General features: G+C 34.4%; 1 protein-coding gene across 1 annotated transcript in view; it reads right to left on the reverse strand.

The window, feature by feature from the left end:
- Positions 1-18886: 18886 nt before the first annotated feature.
- Positions 18887-21071, reverse strand: part of LOC108281196 (ankyrin repeat domain-containing protein 36B-like) — a 97526-nt gene continuing 95341 nt past the window's right edge. Inside the window, exons 34-35 of the mRNA XM_037727202.1 lie at positions 19475-19545; positions 18887-19166 (exon numbers count right to left, since the gene is read on the reverse strand). Coding sequence (XP_037583130.1) covers positions 19007-19166; positions 19475-19545 — 231 coding nt within the window. The 3' untranslated portion in view covers positions 18887-19006. The remainder of the gene's footprint in view (positions 19167-19474; positions 19546-21071) is intronic.

Consider the following 21071-nt stretch of genomic DNA (forward strand, 5'->3'; position numbering starts at 1 on the left):
AAGGACCTCTTTAAGGGGAACTACAAACCACTGATCAAGGACATAAGAGAGGACATAAACAGATGGAAAAACATTCCATGCTTATGGTGAGGAAGAATCAATATGAAAACGGCCACACTGCCCAAAGTAATTTATAGATTCAACGCTATCACCATCAAGCTACTGCTCACCCTCTTCACAGAAATGGAAAAAAACCACTTTAAACTTCAGATGGAACCAAAAGATAGCCTGCATAGCCAAGACAATCCTAAGCAAAAAGAACAAACCTAGAGACACCACGCTACCTGACTTCAAACTATACTACAAGGCTATAGTAATCAAAACAGCATAGTACTGGTACCAAAACAGAGATATAGACCAATGGAACAGAACAGAGGTCTCGGAGGCAACGCCACACATCTACAACTGTCTGATCTGTGACAAACCTGACAAAAACAAGCAATGGGGAAAGGATTCCCTGTTTAATAAATGGTGTTGGGAAAACTGGCTAGCCATGTGCAGAAAGCAGAAACTGGACCCCTTCCTGACAACTTACACTAAAATGTAAAACTCCGGATGGATTAAAGATTTAAATATAAGACCTAACACCATAAAAACCCTAGAAGAAAACCTAGGCAATACCATTCAGGACATAGGCATAGGCAAGGACTTCATGACTAAAACACTAAAAGCATTGGCAACAAAAGCCAAAATAGACAAATGGGATCTAATTAAACTTAAGAGTTTCTAAACAGCAAGATAAACAATCATTAATATGAACCAGCAACCAACAGAATGGGGAAACATTTTTGCAATCTATCCAACTGAAAAATGGCCAATATCCAGAATCTACAAAGAACTAAAGCAGATTTACAAGAAAAAACAAACCCATTCAAAAGTGGGCGAAGGATATCAACAGGCACTTTTCAAAAGAAGACATATATGAGGCCAACAAACATATAAAGAAATGCTCATCATCACTGGTCATTAGAGAAATGCAAATCAAAACCACACTGAGATACCCCATCTCACACCAGTTAGAATGGTGATCATTAAAAACCGTGGAGACAACAGATGCTGGAGAGGATGTGGAGAAACAGGAACACTTTTACACTGTTGGTGGGAGTGCAAATTAGTTCAACCATTGAGGAAGACAGTGTGGCAATTCCTCAAGGATCTAGAAATAGAAATTCCATTTGACCCAGCAATCCCATTACTAGGTATATACCCAAAGGATTATAAATTGTTCTGTTATAAAGACACATGCACACATATGTTCACTGTGGCACTGTTTACAATAGTAAAATATTTTTAAAGTATGTATTTGTACACTTTATAGACTATAGTATAGGGTAAATAACTTTTATATGCACTGTAAAAGTCTAAAAATTCAAGTAACTTGTTATATTGTGGTTGCCTGGAACCACATCTGCAATATCCCTGAGGTATGCCTGTACAAGAAAGTATGGATAACATACTAAAAAAATTGGGAAACAATCCATTAACAGAATGACAATTTTGAAGTAGAAATAGGTATGATAACAAAACCAAATAGAAATTCTAGATATAGAGAATACAACAAAAACATTTAATAACATGCTTCAGGAGCTGATTTTATTAGCAAAAAAAGAATCAGCAAGCTTGAAGAAAAAAAACATTTGAAATGATCCCATCAGAGGAACAACCAAAACAACAAAAGAATAACAAATGCTATGGCAATTATGGGACACAATCAACCCAACTTTCATATAATCAGTTTCTGAAGGGGAAGCAAAAGAAAAATGCCTAAAAAGCATATTTAGTGAAACAATGACTAAAATTTTCCCAAACGTGAAGAATGATGACAACTGCAGAAGTCATGAATCCAATTCAATCCAAAGAGGAATTTATCAACACACATCACAATCAAGTAATGAAAAACAAAGAATGCTGAAAATAGCAAAACAAAACAAAACAAAACAAAAAAAACAAAAAACGAAACAAGAAATACATCACATTCAAGGGAGCTTCATTCAATAGGGCTTTCTCAGCTGAAAACCTACAGTCCACAGAGAGTGGTATGATGTATTCAAAATGCTAAAGCAAACAAAAATGTCAGTCAATAGTGTGCTTGGCCAGGTGTGGTGGCTCATGCCTGTAATCCCAGCACTTTGCGATGCCAAGGTGGGTGGATCACAAGGTCAGGAATTTGAGACCAGCCTGGCCCACATGATGAAACCCCATCTCTATTAGAAATACAAAAATTAGCTGGGTGTGGTGGCATGCACCTGTAATCCCAGCTACTTGGGAGGCTGAGGCAGGAAAATTGCTTGAAACTGGGAGGCGGAGGTTGCAGTGAGCCAAGATCATGCCACTAAACTCCACCCTGGGCAACAGAGCAAGAATCCATCTTGAAAAAAATACTGTGCCCAACAGAGCTATTTTGTAGAAATGAGGGAGATATAAAAACCTTTTCTATACTAGAAAAACTAAAGGAGTTTATAATCAGTATGCCTGCTTGATAGGAATTACTAAAGGGGGTACATTATGTTGAAATAAAAGCCTGCTAAATAGTAAGAAAAAAGCATATAAAAGTAAAAAACTTCAATGCTATTGGTAATACACAGTCATGCTCAAAATGCTCTAATATTCTAAGGGTAGTTTGTAAAGCAATTTTATGCCTATTAGTAAGGTTAGCAGACAAAGCTAGTGAAAATAACTGTAGATACAATAAATTGTTAAGATATATAAATTTTAAATACAACGTAAATTTTGACATAAAATTGTACAAGATGGGAGAGAGAATGAAAATGTAGAGGTTGGGATTCAGTTAAAGAGAAGTTGTTATCAGAAGTTGTCTGAGTAGCCTGTTATAAGAATATGATATTTTATGTAAGTTTCATGATAACCACAAAACAAAACCTATAGAAACTGCACAAAACAAACAAGTTTAAATAAAAAATAAAAAAAAACTTTTTTATTTTGTGCAATGTATGCAAGATTTTAAAGCATACCACAACAGAAAGCCATCAAACTACAAAAGAGTTCAGCAAGAGATACAAAGGATACACAGAACCTATAAAATAATCAGAAAACAAATTACAAAGTGGCAGCAGCAATTCCTTCCCTATAAATAATTACCTTGGATTACATTGTCAAATAAAATGACATAGAATATCTCAATGGATAGAAAACAAGACTCAAACGTGATGCCTACGAGAGACTCACTTTACTAGTCAAGACATATATAGGATGAAAATGAAATGAAAAAAGACATCCCATGCAAATGGAAACTAAAATAGAGCACGGGTAGCTATACTTACAACAGAAAAAATAAACTAAGTCAAAAGCTATAAAAGAGACAGTTCACTGCATAATGATAAAGGAATTAATTCATCATGAAGACATATTACTTGTAAATAAATATATTCACTCCAGGGCAGAAGACCTAAATTCATAAAGCAACTATTACATAATCTGATGAGAAAAATATACTGCAATACTATAATAGTGGGAGACCTCAATGCTCCACTTCCAACAATGGAAAGATCATTTAGAAAGACAATAAATTAAGAAACATTAGATTTGAATTACACTTTAGAGCAACTGGATCTAACAGACATGCACAGGACATTCTATCCAACAGCAGAAGTATACACATTCTTCTGAAATGTGGGTGGAACATTTTCCAGGAAAGATCATATGTTAGGCCACAAAACAGATCTTAACAATATTAGAGAACTGAATTACATCAATAAATTTTTTGCATCCCAAGGGTAAAAAGCTAGAAATCAGTAACAGGAGAGATCTTGAAAAATACACAAAATGGCAAAATTTAACATATTCATAAATGGCTCATGAGTTACAGAAAAAAATTTTAAAAAAATTTAAGACACAAAAATAAAAACACAACATATCAAAACATATAATGTAAAGCAATCTTATGATAAAAATTTGTCATTATATTTCTATATCAAAAAAGAACTACAAATTTAAAAACGTAACATTACACCTCAATGAACTAGAAGAGAAACAAAGCTAAGAATTAGCAGAAATAAGAAAATAGTAAGGATTCAAGTGGAAATAAATAAAATAGATGTGAGAAACTCAATGGAAAGAACTATTAATATTGAATTGTTTTTTAAGGCAATAAACAAAATCAGCCAACCCATATCTAGACTGACTAGAAAAAAGACTATTCCAAAAAATAAGACCAGAAATGAAATAGGAGAAATTACAACTTTTAACACTAAAATACAAAGGATTATAATTGTTCTTACAATGAACAATTATATGCCAACAACTTTGATAACATAGAAGAAATAAAAATATTTCTACAAATATACAACTTACTAAGACAGAATCATGAAGAAATAGAAAATCTCAGTGGACTAATACATAATACAGAAATTGAAGCAGAAATTAAAAGCCTCCCACGAAAGAAAAGCATAGGACCAGAAGCCTTCATTGCTGAATTCTGACAAACCTTTAAAGAACTAATACTAATTACTCTAAAACTCTTTCAAAAAAGTGAATTGGGGAATGCTTCCAGCATTAGGCTACCATCATTCTGATACCAAAGATAGACAAGGACACTACAAGAGAAGAAAATACAAGGCCAATGTCACTAATGAACCCTGATGCAAAAATCCTCAACAAAACATTAGAAACCAAATTTAAGAATATATTAATGGAATCATTCAACATGATCAAGTGGGATTTATGTTTTGGATGCAAGGAGGTTGCAACATATGCATATGAATACATGTGATAAAATGCATGAACAAAGCCAAAGACAAAAATGATATGATTCTCTCAATACAAGCAGAAAAAGCACATGACAAAATTTAAAACACTTTCATAATGAAAACTATCAACAACTTAAGTATAGAGAAAATGTATCTCAACACAAAAAAAGAACCATATATGGCAAGTGCTTAGCTAACATTGTTCTCAACAGTGAAAAGTTGAAAGCTTTTCCTCCATGATCAGGGACAAGACGCTGATGACCACTCTCACCACTTCTTTTCATCATAACAGTGTAATTCCTAGATAGACATTTAGGCAGAAAAAAGAAAATAAAAAGCATCCTACTCAGAAAAAAAAAAGTGAAATTATCTCTAATTGCACACAACATGATCCTGAATATAGAAAACCCTAAATATGCTACCAAAAACTGTTAGAACTGATGCATGAATTCAATAAGGTTGCAGGATACAGAAATAAACTGACAAAGATCAAAAGTGTTTCTGTATACAAATAGCAAACTATCTGAAGAAATTAAAAAAAAAATCCCAAGTACAATAGCAACACAAATTAAATACTTAGGTGTAAATTAAAGCAAAAAATTAAAAGTCTTGTATATGACAAACTATAAAACACCAATGAACAAACGTTTAAAAACACAAGTAAATGAAAAAACATCCCATGCTTGTGGGTTGGATGAATTAATATTGTGAAAATGAACAAAATACCAAAAATAACATTTGATGCAGTCACTATCAAAATTTCAATGCCATTCTTTTAAAGAAATGGAAAAAAATACTGACATTTGTGTTGAACAAATAAAGGCCTCAAGTAGCCAGAATAATCTTCAGCAAAAAGAACAAAGGTAGAGACAGCATGCTACCTGATTTCATTACATATTGTAAAACAATTGTAATCCAAATAGCATGGTAGTGGCATATTAATTGCCGAATTGGCTAATTAAACAAAATGGAAAACCCAGAAATAAACCCACACGCAGTCAACTTATTTTTGACAAAGGTGCCAAGGACACATAATGGTTAAAGGATAGTCTGTTCTACAAATGATGTTGAGAAAACTGAATATCCACAGGAAAAATAAAGTTAGACTTTTAACTTACACCATATATTAATATCAACTCCAAATAAAGATTTAAATATAAGACCTGCACTGTAAAACTACTAGAAGAAAACATAGAGTTAAAGCTCCACAACATTCGTCTTAAGCAATACTGTTTTTGATGTAATCCTGATAGCAGTCAATAAAAGCAGAAATAGACAAATTTGTTGTGGCTTATGTTTTGAATTTCTGGTCATTTACTCAATTTGGTCATTACTTGCTGGCACCTCATGGTTACAAGTATCAGCCAAGAGATGCATCCACCTTCCTACTGTAGTATCGGAAAATCACTGTTTTATCCTCTGCCTGACCTTCTCTGACATTCTTGGGATCTACATTTTGATGGAAATGTAATACTCTGAAATCCTAGGCACTATATGAATCAGCAACATGTATGTAGACTCTACTTTTCGACAGCAACACAGTTGGAAATGTAGTAATCACAGTTGGAAAGGAATACAGATTTTATATCTGCTTCTTAGAGATCTGGATTCCACTAAAATGGATTCATGGATGTCAGGGCATTATGGGTGTGGCCTGATAATAAACCTCTCCCTTTTCAGTGCCAAACCAACTTAGAAATAAAAACAAGTGGTCAGATCAATATCCATTATTCCTAGCAAACTGATTTAGAAAATATGGCTTGATGTTGACCAAAAAAGACTTGTAATATTTTCCCCAGTCTTGACTTTGGAACCTGAACAAAGAAAGTTCATCATGTGAAGAATAGTCACTTACCCACCCAGTGTAGGGAAGGTCTTCACCTGCCTTCCACTTCTCCTGTTCAGATTCCAGAGGAGAAAGAGACTAGATATACTCATTGATCATTAAGTTTGCCTTACTGACAGGCAAACGTGGACCAATGCATGTAAGATTTCCCATCCACCAAATAAGTTGCATCTTCTCCTGGCTCTAAGAATGAGCCAGATAAAGGTGAAGAGTTGGCAGTGTTTGTACTCAATACTTGTGAGAAGACAGAAGGTGTTGTCAATGGGTAAATGGAAATGGAATGAGGTGGGAAAGCTTTACTCATTACCAGCTTCTTTTCATTCATGTAGTATATGCTGAAGGTTGTTCCTAGAAGAATTGACTTCTGGAAAGATGATTCCTCTCACAATTGCCTGACCTTGAGTATTTTTATTTTTGTGTTAAAGAACTGATGTTGGTTTGTGTATGCTGAAATAATGGGGGCAAGCTCTGTATGAAAGAAAAAGTTTCCTTTCTTTTCTAGAGCCATCTGTTCAAGTTCTCTGAGTATCCCCATTCGTGGAATGAGTGTCCACAACAAACTCCACAGTCCTGTGTCTGGTCATTGGAGGTATATATCAGAGTGACACTTGGAAGCATGGTATAAAGAGGAAATGTGCATTTGCCAAATGAAAAATTAAAATGTAAAATAAATGTTTAAAAGGGAAAAACAGAAGGCAGGTACTAGATTATATTTTTATCAACTAGGACAAACATTGCAGTTTTAGCCAAATATTTGTCATCTTTGTAGTGGAAGACTTTGACATGTAAGTTCTAAATTACCCTTTTGTTTATAAGTAACTGTGTACCTTGATGAGATGGCTCCTGTTAGTAACTTAGGCTACCTATTGAAGGTTTATGAAATTCTTCCAAGGCATGTGAGCCAGTGCTTCTCAGCAAAGCAGTGACATGCCTGCTTTTACCTAGTTTCCCCAGCCTTATTAAAGAATTCCTGAACAATATAAAGAAAGTTCCCTCAGCAAGAGGTAACTTCTCAATCTCTAAGCCCAGGAGAGAATGTGGATTATAGAAAGATAGTGGGTCTGAGTGGAGTGTGAAGTTATTTAGGTAATACGAATACTTTCAGGCCAGGCACAGTGGCTCATGCCTGTAATCCTAGCACTTTGAAAGGCCAAGGCAGGCTGATCACCTGAGGTCAGGAGTTTGAGACCATCCTGGCCAACATGGTGAAACTCTGTCTCTACTAAAAATACAAAAATTAGCTGGGCATGGTGGCATGTGCCTGTAATCCCAGCTACTAGGGAGGCTGAGACAGGAGAATCCCTTGAACCAGGGAGGCGGAGGTTGCAGTGAGCCTAGATTGTGCCACTGCACTCTAGCCTGGCCAACAAGAGTAAAACTCTGTTCCCCACACCCCACCCAGAAAAAAATTTCTTTTCCTTTTAGGCAAGGAAGCAAATCATAAAAGCAAAATTGAAATACAGAAGTAGGATGCTGCTATTGGTAAAGTTTAGTGAAACAAAGTTTTAAAACACAGAAACAATAAAGAATATTAAGATTTAGAACAAAGTTTATGAAAAAGTATAAAAAATACATTTTTTTCAGAATACATAAAGAACTCTTACAAATCAACAACAAAAAAGATAATTAAAACATCATCAAAGGAAATGACTAGACATTTCCTCAAAGAATAGTCATATGTCCAATAACTACATGAAAAGATGCTCAACATCATTCCTTATTAGGGAAAATGCAAATTAAAACTACAATGAAGTACCACGTCACATCACTAAAATGCCTATAATAAAAAATGAAAAAGAAATAATGAAAAGGATGTGGAGACACTGGAACCTGCATACACTGCCGGTGGGAATGTAAAACTGTACAGCTGCTTTGAATAACAGCCTGATAGTTCCTCAAGATTAAACAGTTACCATTTCACTCAGAAATTCCACTCCTGAATATTTACCCAAAAGGAACATATGTCCACATGAATCCAAATGTCCATGAGCTGATAAATAAAATGGGGTATTTCTCTGCCATAGACTATTACTTGGGGGGAGGGGGGAAGATGACATAAAGAATTCATACATGCTATACAATATATATGAGCCTTGAAAACATTATGCTAAGTGAAATAACCCAGACATAAAAAGCCAAATAGTGTATAATTCCACTTATGTGATGTACCTGACATAGGTATATTTGCAGAGACAGAAAGTAGAATAGTGGTAGCCAGGGGTAGGGAGAGGGATTATGGGGAGTTATTATTTAATGGGTAGAATGTTTCTGTTTGAGATGATGAAAAAGTTCTGGAAATGGATAGTGGTGCTTGTTGCATAACATTGTAAAGTACTTAATGCCACCAAACTTTGCACTTAAAATTGTTAAAACTCAAGCTTTTGTTATGTGTCTTTCTCCAGAACTTTCAAAAAGAATTAACAAAGTTTAAAGAATTTTAAACAGAATACAAGATTTAAACTCCAAAATTCAAGAAAAAAAACTACATTTACAAATTTATCTTAATAAATATGAATTTAACCTCCTCTGAAAATCAATTAACTATATCACTGTGTTAACTAAAAATAAAAACCATATGATTATGTATTAGATGTTGACAAAGCATTTGAGAAAATTGAACAACCATTTTTTTAACATAAAACCTAACACCATAAAAACACTAGAAGAAAATGTAGGCAAAACCATCCAGGACATAGGCATAGGCAAGGACTTCATGACTAAAACACCAAAAGCAATGGCAACAAAAGCCAAAATAGACAAATGGGATCTAATTAAACTTAAGAGTTTCTGCACAGCAAAAGAAACTATCATTCGAGTGAACCAGCAACCAACAGAATGGGGAAAAATTTTTGCAATCTACCCATCTGACAAAGGGCTAATATCCAGGATCTACAAGGAACTAAAGCAGATTTACAAGAAAAAAAAAAACAAAAAACAAAAAAATCCATTCAAAAGTGGGAAAAAGATATGAACAGATGCTTTTTAGAAGAAGACATTTATGAGGCCAACATATGAAAAAATGCTGATCATCACTGGTCATTAGAGAAATGAAAATGAAAACCACATTGAGATACTATCTCATGCCAGTTAGAATGACGATCATTAAAAAATTGGGAGACAACAGATGCTGGAGAGGATGTGGAGAAATAGGAACACTTTTACCCTGTTGATGGAAGTGTAAATTAGTTCAACCATTGTGGAAGACAGTGTGGCGATTCCTCAAGGACATAGAAATAGAAATTCCATTTGACCCAGCAATCCCATTACTGGGTATATACCCAAAGGATTATAAATTGTTCTATTATAAAGACACATGCACACGTATGTTCATTGCAGCACTGTTTACAATAGCAAAGACCTGGAACCAACCCAAATGCCCATCAATGATAGACTGGAGAAAGAAAATGTGGCACATATACAACATGGAATACTATGCAGCCATAAAAAAGGATATGTTCATGAGCTTTGTAGAGACATGGATGAATCTAGAAACCATCATTCTCAGCAAACTGACACATGAACAGAAAACCAAACACCACATATTCTCACTTATAGGCAGGTGTTGAACAATGAGAACACATGGATACAGGGAGGGGAGTATCAAAATCAAACAATGGGGTCTGTTGGGTGGCAGCTAGGGGAGGGACAGTGAGGGGTGGGGAGGTTGGGGAGGGATAACATGGGGAGAAATGACAGATATAGGTGACAAGGGAATGGAGGCAGCAAACCACATTGCCATGTATGTACCTATGCAACAATCCTGCATGATATGCACATGTACTTTAGAACTTAAAGTGCAATAAAAAAAATTTGAAAAGCAAATACTAATAATCTCAGTAAACTAGAAATACAAGAGAATTCCCTCAACCTGTCAAAGGGCATCTTTAATATCTACTGCTAATATTCCATGTAATGATGAAAGACTGAATGCTTTCCCCTAAGACTGAGAATAAGACAGAGATGTCAGCTCTTACCACTTCTATTCAACATAGCCACTGTGATCATTTTTTAATTGGGAGTGGGGAGAAACAGTGAGGGAAGAATAAAAATAAAAGGCATTTAGAATGAAAAGAAATAAGTAAAACTGTCTATTCACAGATACAATCATCTGTGTAGAAAATCAAATAAAATCCATTACCAAGTTACTGAAATCAGCAAGTAAGTTTTACAACATTCCAGGATCTATAATCAATATACAAAAATCAACTGCATTTCTGTATGTTAGAAGTAAACAATTACAAATTGAAATTTTAAAAATAATACTATTTACAATAGCATTAAAATATAAAATTCTTGGGAATAAACCTGACAAATATGTGGAATATCTGTACACTGACAACTAAAAAGCATTGCTAAGAAAAATTAAAGAACACTTAAGTAACTGGTTCTAAGATTCACATGGCATACAGATGATCTAGAAAATCTACAATGTCTCTGGAAAAAAAAAAAAAGAAGATAAATACAACCCAGTTTGAAGAATTATTATAGAGCTACAATAGTCAGAACATTATGATTCTGGCATACAGAAATCAATTGAATGGACTAGAGAGTCCAGAAACCAGTTATCATAAACATATATATATATATATATTTGTCATTATATATCATATATTTATTTATATATTTGATATATATATATGGATAAATGATTTTTGGCAAAGGTACAAAGGCAATATATGGAGAAAAGATAACTGGAAAAATTTTATGACCATATGCAAAATAATGACCTTGCAAACCCATACCTCACATGTATACAAAATTTATTCAAAATGGATCATAGAACTAAATTTACAACCTAAAACAATAAAACTCTTAGAAAAAAAATCTTTTAATTTTATACCAAGTAAAGATTTTTTCAGTAAGACAAAAAAGCCCAATTTATAAAATAATGAGTGGATTGATGACTTCCTTAAAATCTTTGCTCATTAAAACACACTGTGAAGAAAATAAAAGCCACAAATTTTTGTAAAGCACACATTTGATAAAGGACTTGTCTCCAGTTATAAAAATAATTCTAAAAACTCAACAACAAACCAAGAAACAAACCAGACAACTCAATTAAAAATAAATGGAAAAGGATTTGAAGTGTGTTTACTAAAGGCTTAATACAGATGGAAGAAAGGTCAGGAAGGAATTTTCATTAGACAGGAAAAGAGGTGCTATTTTAAATTACACTGCCATTCCACCCACACCTTTTTAAATATCTAATTGATTCAAGTCACTTGATTGAATGTCACTCCACATTGAAGTCACTTTTGGAGTTTTTCACAAGGTGGGTGGATGCACATTTTGTGAATGACAGCTTTTAAACTAGGTAATGAGCTCCTGTGGAAATAAGCATGCCCATTCTTGGGTGGATCAACCTGGATTTGGGCTGCTGCTTGCCTGGCCCAGCAGTGTCTCCACTCTGCAAGAGAAAGAGGAAGCTGTTCTCTAGTCCCTGCAGTAAGGAAGAGTGGGGCTTCCACTGGCCTGCTGAAGGAAGATTGAATCAGACTGGATTTTTTATCCCCTCTTGTGGGATATCTCACTACTGTTCACCTTTGGTGTTTGGCCTTCCAAGCTGCACATCTGCATTCTGACATTTTGTGCCCTTTACTGCAGAAACAAGTAGATCCTTTAAATTCATTTTCCTCACCCCTTTCCCAAGTACACATTACTCACTAAGGCAGTCTGATATTCAATGCAGCTGTCCCCAGAGAGGGCTGATCTGCTCTCTTGACTTTTTATTAAGTCATGGTCAGGGCAAAAGAGGTGAGAAATGGTGTAAATGTATTTTGAAAAATTTTGAAAATGCAGGATTTCACCCTGACCATTTCCCTGGTCTTAATGTGTCTCTCCCAAACTGACCCCATGTCAGTCTGGCTGAAAAGGTGACTTAAAGACTTTGGACTTATCTCTGTATAAGTTGTATGTAAATGTTTTTCTCTGAAATAGCATCTCATTCTGTTGCACCCTATCTTTGTCAACAAAAGTTCTTGGTTAGCGTAGGGGTTGACTGGAATTTAAAATTTATTAAAACTTATGTACACATATGATATATGGGGTCACTTTTAGTAGGGAGAAATGTAAAAAAATTTAAAGGTGCAGTATTAAATCATAACTGCCTACAATTAGCTATAGTACATAATGTGCTGCTGGAATAATTTTGTAGTCACTTCCTGTTGCTATTGCAGTGAGCTCAGGTGTTATATCACTTAAAGTGCTGTGTGATGCTAATCTCCAGATGAACAATTTCTGTCTCCAGAAAACTGCATTTTGCAGTAAAAAGTGAACTCTCATGGTTCTCATGTATTGTTCATTGTTACTAGCACAATAATGTGAACCTTGACACCATGGAAGGAAGCCATACAATGGGCTATAGTGATGCTGGAAATACTGCAAAATATTTTCTCTTTCTTATGACTTTGTTAATAACATTTGTTTTCTCTAGTGTACTTTAACAGTCTAGAATTCATAAAACATAAAGATATGTGTTAATTGACTGTTTATGTTATAGGTAAGGTTTCTGGTCAACAGTAGGCTATGAGTAGTTACATTTTTGTGAAGTCAAAAATTATATGTGGATTATCAAGTGTGCAGAGGTGTCAGTGCCCCTAGTCCCTGCATGAAAGATCAACTGTACTAAAGGGAACAACTAGAATAAACACTGTAAAACTGGATCAGAATTGAAAGTATTGGTAAGAACCCATGGTTTTCAACATATTTTAATACAGAAATATAGATGAATGTATGCATGTATGTACGTGTATTTATATATACACATGTATTGCCCTGCTGTGTTCACTGAGGAAGCCTGTGAGCAATGAAAACCCTTGAAGCCATACACTCACCTATCATAATGAGCATCCAAGACCTTGGTTTTTAGATATTATTTTCTCCTAAAAAGAAATCAGCTTTTCTAAGAAAAATGGCTAATTCCAGGCCTGAAGCATAGAAAATATAAGCTTGGAGCATCTTGTTGTACCAGAAAGTACAAAGTGCTCAAGGAATAATGGAGACAGGCCACAAAGATGTGAAGTCAGCTTGAAATGGCTGCCATTGGACAAATCTGGGAGCACCTGAGCACCACAATCACAAGACTTCTCCCTATTTGTTTGTTGAGTTTTTTTTTTTTTAAATAATTTATTATACTTTACATTCTGGAGTATATGTGTAGAATGTGCAGGTTTGTTAAATAGGTATACACATGCCATGGTGGTTTGCTGCACCCATTAACCTGTCATCTACATTAGGTATTTCTTCTAACTAACACTATCACTCCCTATCCCCTCAGCCCGCAACAGGCCCCAGTGTGTGATGTTCCCCTCTCTGCGTCCTCATTGTTTAACTCCCACTTATGAGTGAGAGAGAACATGTGGTGTTTGGTTTTCTGTTCTTTCGTTAGTTTGCTGAGAATGATAGTTTCCAGCTTCATCCATGTCTGTGCAAAGGACATGAACTCATCCTTTTTTATGGTTGCATAGTATCCCATGGTGTATATATGCCACATTTTCTTTATCCAGTCTATCATTGATGGGCATTTTGGTTGGTTCCAAGTCTTTGCTATTGTGAATAGTGCCACAATAAACATCCATGTGCATGTGTCTTTATAGTAGAATGACTTATAATCCTTTGGGTTATATCCCAGTAATGGGATGCTAGGTCAAATGATATTTCTGGTTCTAGATCCTTGCGGAATCGCCACACTGTCTTCCACAATGGTTGAACTAATTGACACTCCCACTAACAGTGTAGATTTTGTTTTAATAATTTATCCATGCAGAAAAAAATGAAAGAATAAGAGAATCATTATCTGGAAATAATCATAATAATTCAAGTAATAATAATCATTGAAATGCTACTCTAGTGGGTGAAATTCTGAGAAGCCAGATATTTACAAAGCTTCAAAGTATCTTCACACGGATAGTTGGGTAAATAATAGCTTTATCATGGACAAACGTGTCAGATTCTCCTTAACTAAATAATAAGAGTTAACATTGGCCAGTATTGGAACCATGTGACAGCATATGCCTCCAGACATGCTGCACTGGGAAGAACTCAGCCTCACTTGCGCAACATTCCTGCCCTAATGGCATAACTTAAATCTAAGTATGAGGAAACATCATATGAACCCAAATTTAGAGGAAATCTACAAAATAACTGGCTTATATTTTTCAAAACCATAATGCCATGAAAATCAAAGACAGACTAAGGAACTATCTCAGATTTTAAAGAAACAGGACAATTGAACACAACACATCATGGACTGTGAAAATCCACCCACCTGGATTTTCTATGGCTCTAAAAGATATTATGGAGACAGTTGGCACCTCTAAATAAGGGCTGTAGATGATTAGATACTAATGTTAACCAAATTTTAATTTCCTGATAAGTTGATTATACTACAGCTGTTTAAGATAAGTCCTTGTTTTTAGGAAATACACACTAAAATATTAGAAGTAAAGAGGAATTGGGTCCCAAACTTATAAACAGTTCAGGAAAAAAGTCTATGTTATATACCTACATTTATATTTATCTAGAAAGAGAGAAAAAGAAAGAATAGAGCAAATGTAAGTAGTCAAATGTTAACATTTGGAAAACTGTACCCAAGAATTCTTTGTACTACTCTAACAAGTTTTCCGTAATTCTGGAATTATAAAAATAAAACATATCTAAAAATAAAAATCAATTTTTAAAACTATTTACAAATTATAACCACATGGAATGAAATGAACCATGAATCCATATTGATACAAGTAAACCAACAAATCAAAAGTTCAATGAAGAACAAATACATTCACATAGTCTCAAATTTCCTCCCCACAGAATACTAATTACAAGATGAAAAAGTAACATAACAGAGGGGAAATCCAGAAAATACCACTACTGGTGATCAAGGCTAACATCACCAGTAATAGGACAAATCAAAATTTTAGGTCACATGATAGCATGCAATGAAATCATAAGATACTCATCAAAAACATACGATCTAAGTCTAATCATAGAGAAACATCAGAGAAACCCAACTGAGGAAGTTTCTACATTACTGGACTTAATTCTTCAAAAGATTCAAGATCATAAATGCTAACAGAGTGAGTCACTTTTCTAGACCAAAAGAGTCTGAGAGACATGGCAATTAAATGCAATCCATGGTTCTGAATGGGATTCTTTTGCTATAAAGGACATTATAGACAAATAATAAAACTTAAAAAGAATCTGAGGATAACATGATTGAATATATTCATGTTATCTTTCTGATTATGAAAGTTGTATTGTAGTTATATAGAATGTCCTGACTTGTAGAAACATTCACTAAAGTAATCAGGGGTGATTTCATAATGTCAGTAATTTATTCTCAAGTGGCTACAGGGGAAAAAGTTCTTTGTATTAAAACTTGAAACTTTTCTCTATTTTTTGTTTGTTTGTTTGTTTTGAGATGGAGTTTCACTCTTGTTGCCCAGGCTAGAGTGCAATGGTACAATCTTGGCTCACTGCAACCTCCGCCTGCCAGGTTCAAGTGATTCTCCTGCCTCAGCCTCCCAAGTAGCTGGGATAACAGGCCGTGCCTAGCTAATTTTTTTGTATTTAGTAGAGATGGTGTTTCACAATGTTGGTCAGGCTGGTCTTGAACTCCTGGCCTCAGGTGATCCACCTGTCTCGGCCTCCCAAAGTGCTGGGATTACAGGCGTAAGCCACTGTGCCTGGCCCTTCTCTCTAATTTTAAGACTGTTTCCAAAAAGTTAATCAAAAATAAACAAACAAACAGAAATGGTGAACAGCCTTAGGCAAACCTTATTTTTCAACATTCTATATAATTCAGTGTTGAAAATTAAAATTATATAACTTTGATAGAATAGTAATAATTGTAATACATCTAATATTGACAATGACCACAGTACCAGTGTATAAAAATGATATGTCTGTCTATATCTAAATCTAAATCCCTAAATATAGTGGTAAAAATTATAAAATACCAGTAAGTCATCAATTTATTCCACTAAAGTATTAATGACAACTTTGTTGTTTGGTTGTTTAAACAGCTGAAATGTGGGCAGTTTGAGTATGTAAAACTCAAAAACTCTGGTTTTCATTTGCAAGATTCACTGAAAAGTTAAAGAGACCAAGGAACATAATTTAAAACACTATATAAATTATCTTTAGACATATAAATACAAAAATATTTTCATTTAATAAACATCTTTGCATGTGACACATTTAATGGGAAACAAAATATCATGTTAACAGCCTAGTAATAAAATTTTATTACCTTTCAGATTTTTTTTCGTTTGTCAGCACACATTCTTGTTTTGTTTTTGAGATGCAGTCACCCTGTCGCTCAGGCTGGAATGCAGTGGTGTGATCTTAGCTCACTGAAACCTCTGCCTCCTGAGTTCAAGTGATTCTCCCACCTCAGCCTCCTTTGTAGCTAAACCTACAGGTATTCGACACCATGCCCAGCTAATTTTTGTATTTTTAGTAGTGACAGGGTTTCACAATATTGGCTAAGCTGGTCTTGAACTCCTGACCTCAAGTGATCTGCCCGCCTCAGCCTCCCAAAGTGCTGGGATTACAGGCATGAGCCACTGCACCCGGTCAGCACGTATTCTTGTTATGCTTTTAAAACTAGTTATGGATTTAGATTTTACTCATTAATAGATTCTAGTGCAGAAGCTATAGAGCAGCAGTCCCCAACTTTTTGGCACCAGTGACCAGTTTTGTGGAAGACAATTTTTCCACAGATGGGGGTTTGGGGAATGGTTTCAGGATGATTCAAGCACATTATATTTATTGTGTATTTATTTCCATTATTATTACATCATAACATATAATGAAATAATTATACAACTCATCATAATATAGAATCAGTGGGTGTCCTAAGCTTGTTTTTCTGTAACTAGATGGTCTCATCTTGGGGAGATGGGAGACAATGACATATCATCAGGCATTAGAGTCTCATAAGGAGCGTGTAACCTAGATCCCTTGAACATACAGTTCATGATAGGGTTTTCACTCCTATGAGAATCTAATGCCTTCACTTATCTGACAGGAGGTGGTGCTTAGGTGGTAATGTGAGCAAGGAGGAGTGACTGTATACAGATGAAGCTTCACTTGCTTGACTGCCACTCACCTCCTGCTGTGCAGCGTGGCTCTCAACAGGTCTTGGACCCCTCTGTGGCCTGCGGGTTGGGGACTCCTGCAATAGAGGACCCAGATTTAAATTTAGAGGAAGATAGGATGAAAAAGAAAGAATTGTATTCTTTATCTAAATGACTTCATAGTTAGCTAAGATAAAGTCAGCAAAACTTGAAAAGTTTATCAGCATTAATAAGAATGAAAAATATGCACAATATGCAATTACTCTTAAATATAATTTGCTGATAGTTGCACACTGAATTCCTTATCATGGTAGCTAAGTATCAGAGGTTCTCGTTTTTTCACTCTTCATTCATGTATTTAGCAACCATGTGCTGAGGTACTAGGACAAGCACTGGAATTACAAGATGAAGATGATACAGTCTACCCCTCAACAACTGTTTGCTATAATCTGAAAAAACAAACAGGCAATTCCCATAGAGAGTCATAGAAACAATGACAGGCATTTATCAGAAGACACAGAAGAGATACCAGCCCAGGTTTGTGTCAATATTGGTGGAGGTGATTCATAGGTTGATAACTGAAGGATAAAGAAAATACACATAGGATAGAGGGAAGAAGTAAATGCAAAGAGCTGCAGATGAGGACAATCACTGTGGAGCTCCATGTAGTCTAGTGTGGCTGGATGCTAGAACAAAGGGGCAGAGTATGGTGAGTGGTTAACAAGACATAACTATACACTTTCTTATGATTATGTTTTCACATTTTTCACTAAATGGATATAAGAAAAAATATTTAATGTAGTTTTTACTAACCAAGCAATGGAGAGGAATACAGTACACTACTTACATTTTATTTCAGAAATCAATGATTTGAATTTAATTCATAAATTTTGGCAACATACCTTCATCTACTTCTGTCGTTTCATTTTCTTGCAACACCTGTTGCCTCTGAAATAAATCAAATATTACTTATAATGTTTCAGTCAAACAAAAGACATTACCATGGAAACCTGTTGTAAGTCAAGGAGCATCTGTACTGTAGATTGATCATTCCTAATCTAAAAATCTGAAATTCAAAATGCTCTAAAATCTGAAACTTTTTGAGCATAGACATGACACCACAACTGCAACATTCCACACCTTACCTCATGACAGGCTGCAGTGAAAACAGTAAAAACTATTACCTGCAAAAAATTACTGTAAAACATTGTAGAGAATTACCTTCCGGCTATGTGTATAAGTTGTATAAGAAACATAAGTGAATTTCATGTTTAGGTTCAGGTACCATCCCCAAGATATTTCATTAGGTATATGCAAATATTCCAAAGTCTGAAAAAAATCTGCTTCTGGTCCCAAGCATTTTGGACAAGGGATATTCAGCCTGTCCTACTGGAAAAATAAAATTCCTTTTCAGTATGACAGAAATTAAGAGATTGGCTTACCAAAGTTGAATTCTGCATGATTTTCTGAAGCTGCTCAATTTGGTCGTCTTGGTTTTTAATTATATTTCTTATCATGGAATTTTCTATTTCAAGCCTAAAATGTGCATTTTAAAATAATTACTGTCACACACAAATTTTTTAACATCATGTAAATTCTAAACAAACTTCTGAAGGTATAATTACACAAATTCTTAGAGATCTTAAAAGTAAATGTTTGGGCAACTGTGTCATTTTTCTACCTAGGAATAATGTAGAAAAATGATGTATTTTAATATAGTTTACAAATGAAACTTTTCCTTGGCTTCACAAAGGCATACTTATTATCATAACTGATAACAATTCTCATACTACAATGCTCTTTTGCTTTATAAATACTCAAGTTATTTTGTGTTCAAACTGTACTTTTGTATGTGGCCTTGCATCTTCTCAGCACGTCTTAAAGTCGCTGTAAGTTGATCTTGTATTTCCTGAAACTAAAACAAAGAATTAAAAACAAACCATTTATATTTGGAAATGACCTAAATGTTCATCAGTAGAAGAATAAATCAACAAAATATAATATATATAAAATATTGTTTTAGACTATCACAGTCTTTTTTATTTAAAAAAGTTCATAATTCAGGAAAAATCATCCCATTACCTGTTTTTTTGTAACTAATTTTACTGGAACACTGCTATACCCCTTCAATCCACAATTGTTTATGTATTCAAGCCATATTGTTTATGGCAACTTTCATGCTATAACTGTAGGGTTGAGTTATTTAAGAGGGATCTTATGGCTTACAAAGCCTTAAATAATACTATCTGGCCCTGTACAGAGAAGTTTACTGATCCATGCTCTAGGACTAAAACACAATATTCTTCTTGCTTTTGAATGATATTTTATCAGATAAATACTCAAACTTACAAATTGGTAAAATGTGGAAAGATAAAGGATTACCTCATGGTAAGCATTTATATTTTTGAATTCCAAACACTACCACATCAACTATAATTTTAGTTTTTTGTATGTATGCATTTAGTTTTATTGTAGCAAAGCAACTTGCACATTTTTAATATTTGAAACTAAGCATCATCTTTCCTTTGTAGGAAAAGTTCAAGAAATTTTAAAAATAAGCAGGAACAAAATTAAAACAAAGTCCATTCTAAGTAAGATCTTACAGGATCGTACTGACTCTCCCATTGAGTAACAGGACTCAAGCATCATTAAAATAGAAGTCATTAAAAAGCATCATCTTAAACTGCAAGGTGTCCATTAAACATGCTAAAGGAGAAGCCCTGTTGTCTAAATGCCCACTTAACTCACCCAAACATCTCAAACCCACCCTTTGCTGATCTTCAATAACCCCCTTTTTAGTTTAGTTTTTTTTTTAATAAACAAGAGAAAATAGATACAGGTTGGCAAATGCTAACTGTCCATGTTCATATAGAGACAGAGTGTACTCTCTGAGCCCAATACAAAGAGAGTAAGGATTTTCATCAAAATAAAAATTTATTCAGTAGAATGGCCTTTCTGTACAAAATTAACCTGAAATCTATGAAATAAGTATACACAGGTTCTTTATTCATTCAGAAAAGTAGAGATTAAAAATAAGATAATTTTCTGAAATATTTCATTAGACATTATCCTCTGAATTAATCTGGCTTTTCTCATCATGGCAACAGAGACACCACTAAAAACAGACTGTTTAACAGGAAAACAAACAAACAAACAAAAAAAAAAAACCTCTCTGAACTTATGTGAGAAAGGATGCATAATTTTCAACTTTCCAAGGTTAAATATTTAAGGAAAAATTATATGTATAAAAATGGCAGAATGAAAGCCAGAGATTAAGAAATAGGTGTATTATAAAGATAAAATTTTAATAAAATTAATAATAATGAAAATACAAAAGAAAGGCATCCACTATAAAATTTTAATAAAATTACTTAAAATTACTTAGAATGAAAATACAAAAGAAAGCCAGCCACTAAAATTAGTACCCCAAAAGCTTTATAT

This window comes from Cebus imitator, unplaced genomic scaffold (assembly GCF_001604975.1).
Source record: "Cebus imitator isolate Cc_AM_T3 unplaced genomic scaffold, Cebus_imitator-1.0 Scaffold222, whole genome shotgun sequence".
In the NCBI taxonomy this organism is placed as follows: Eukaryota; Metazoa; Chordata; class Mammalia; order Primates; family Cebidae; genus Cebus; species Cebus imitator.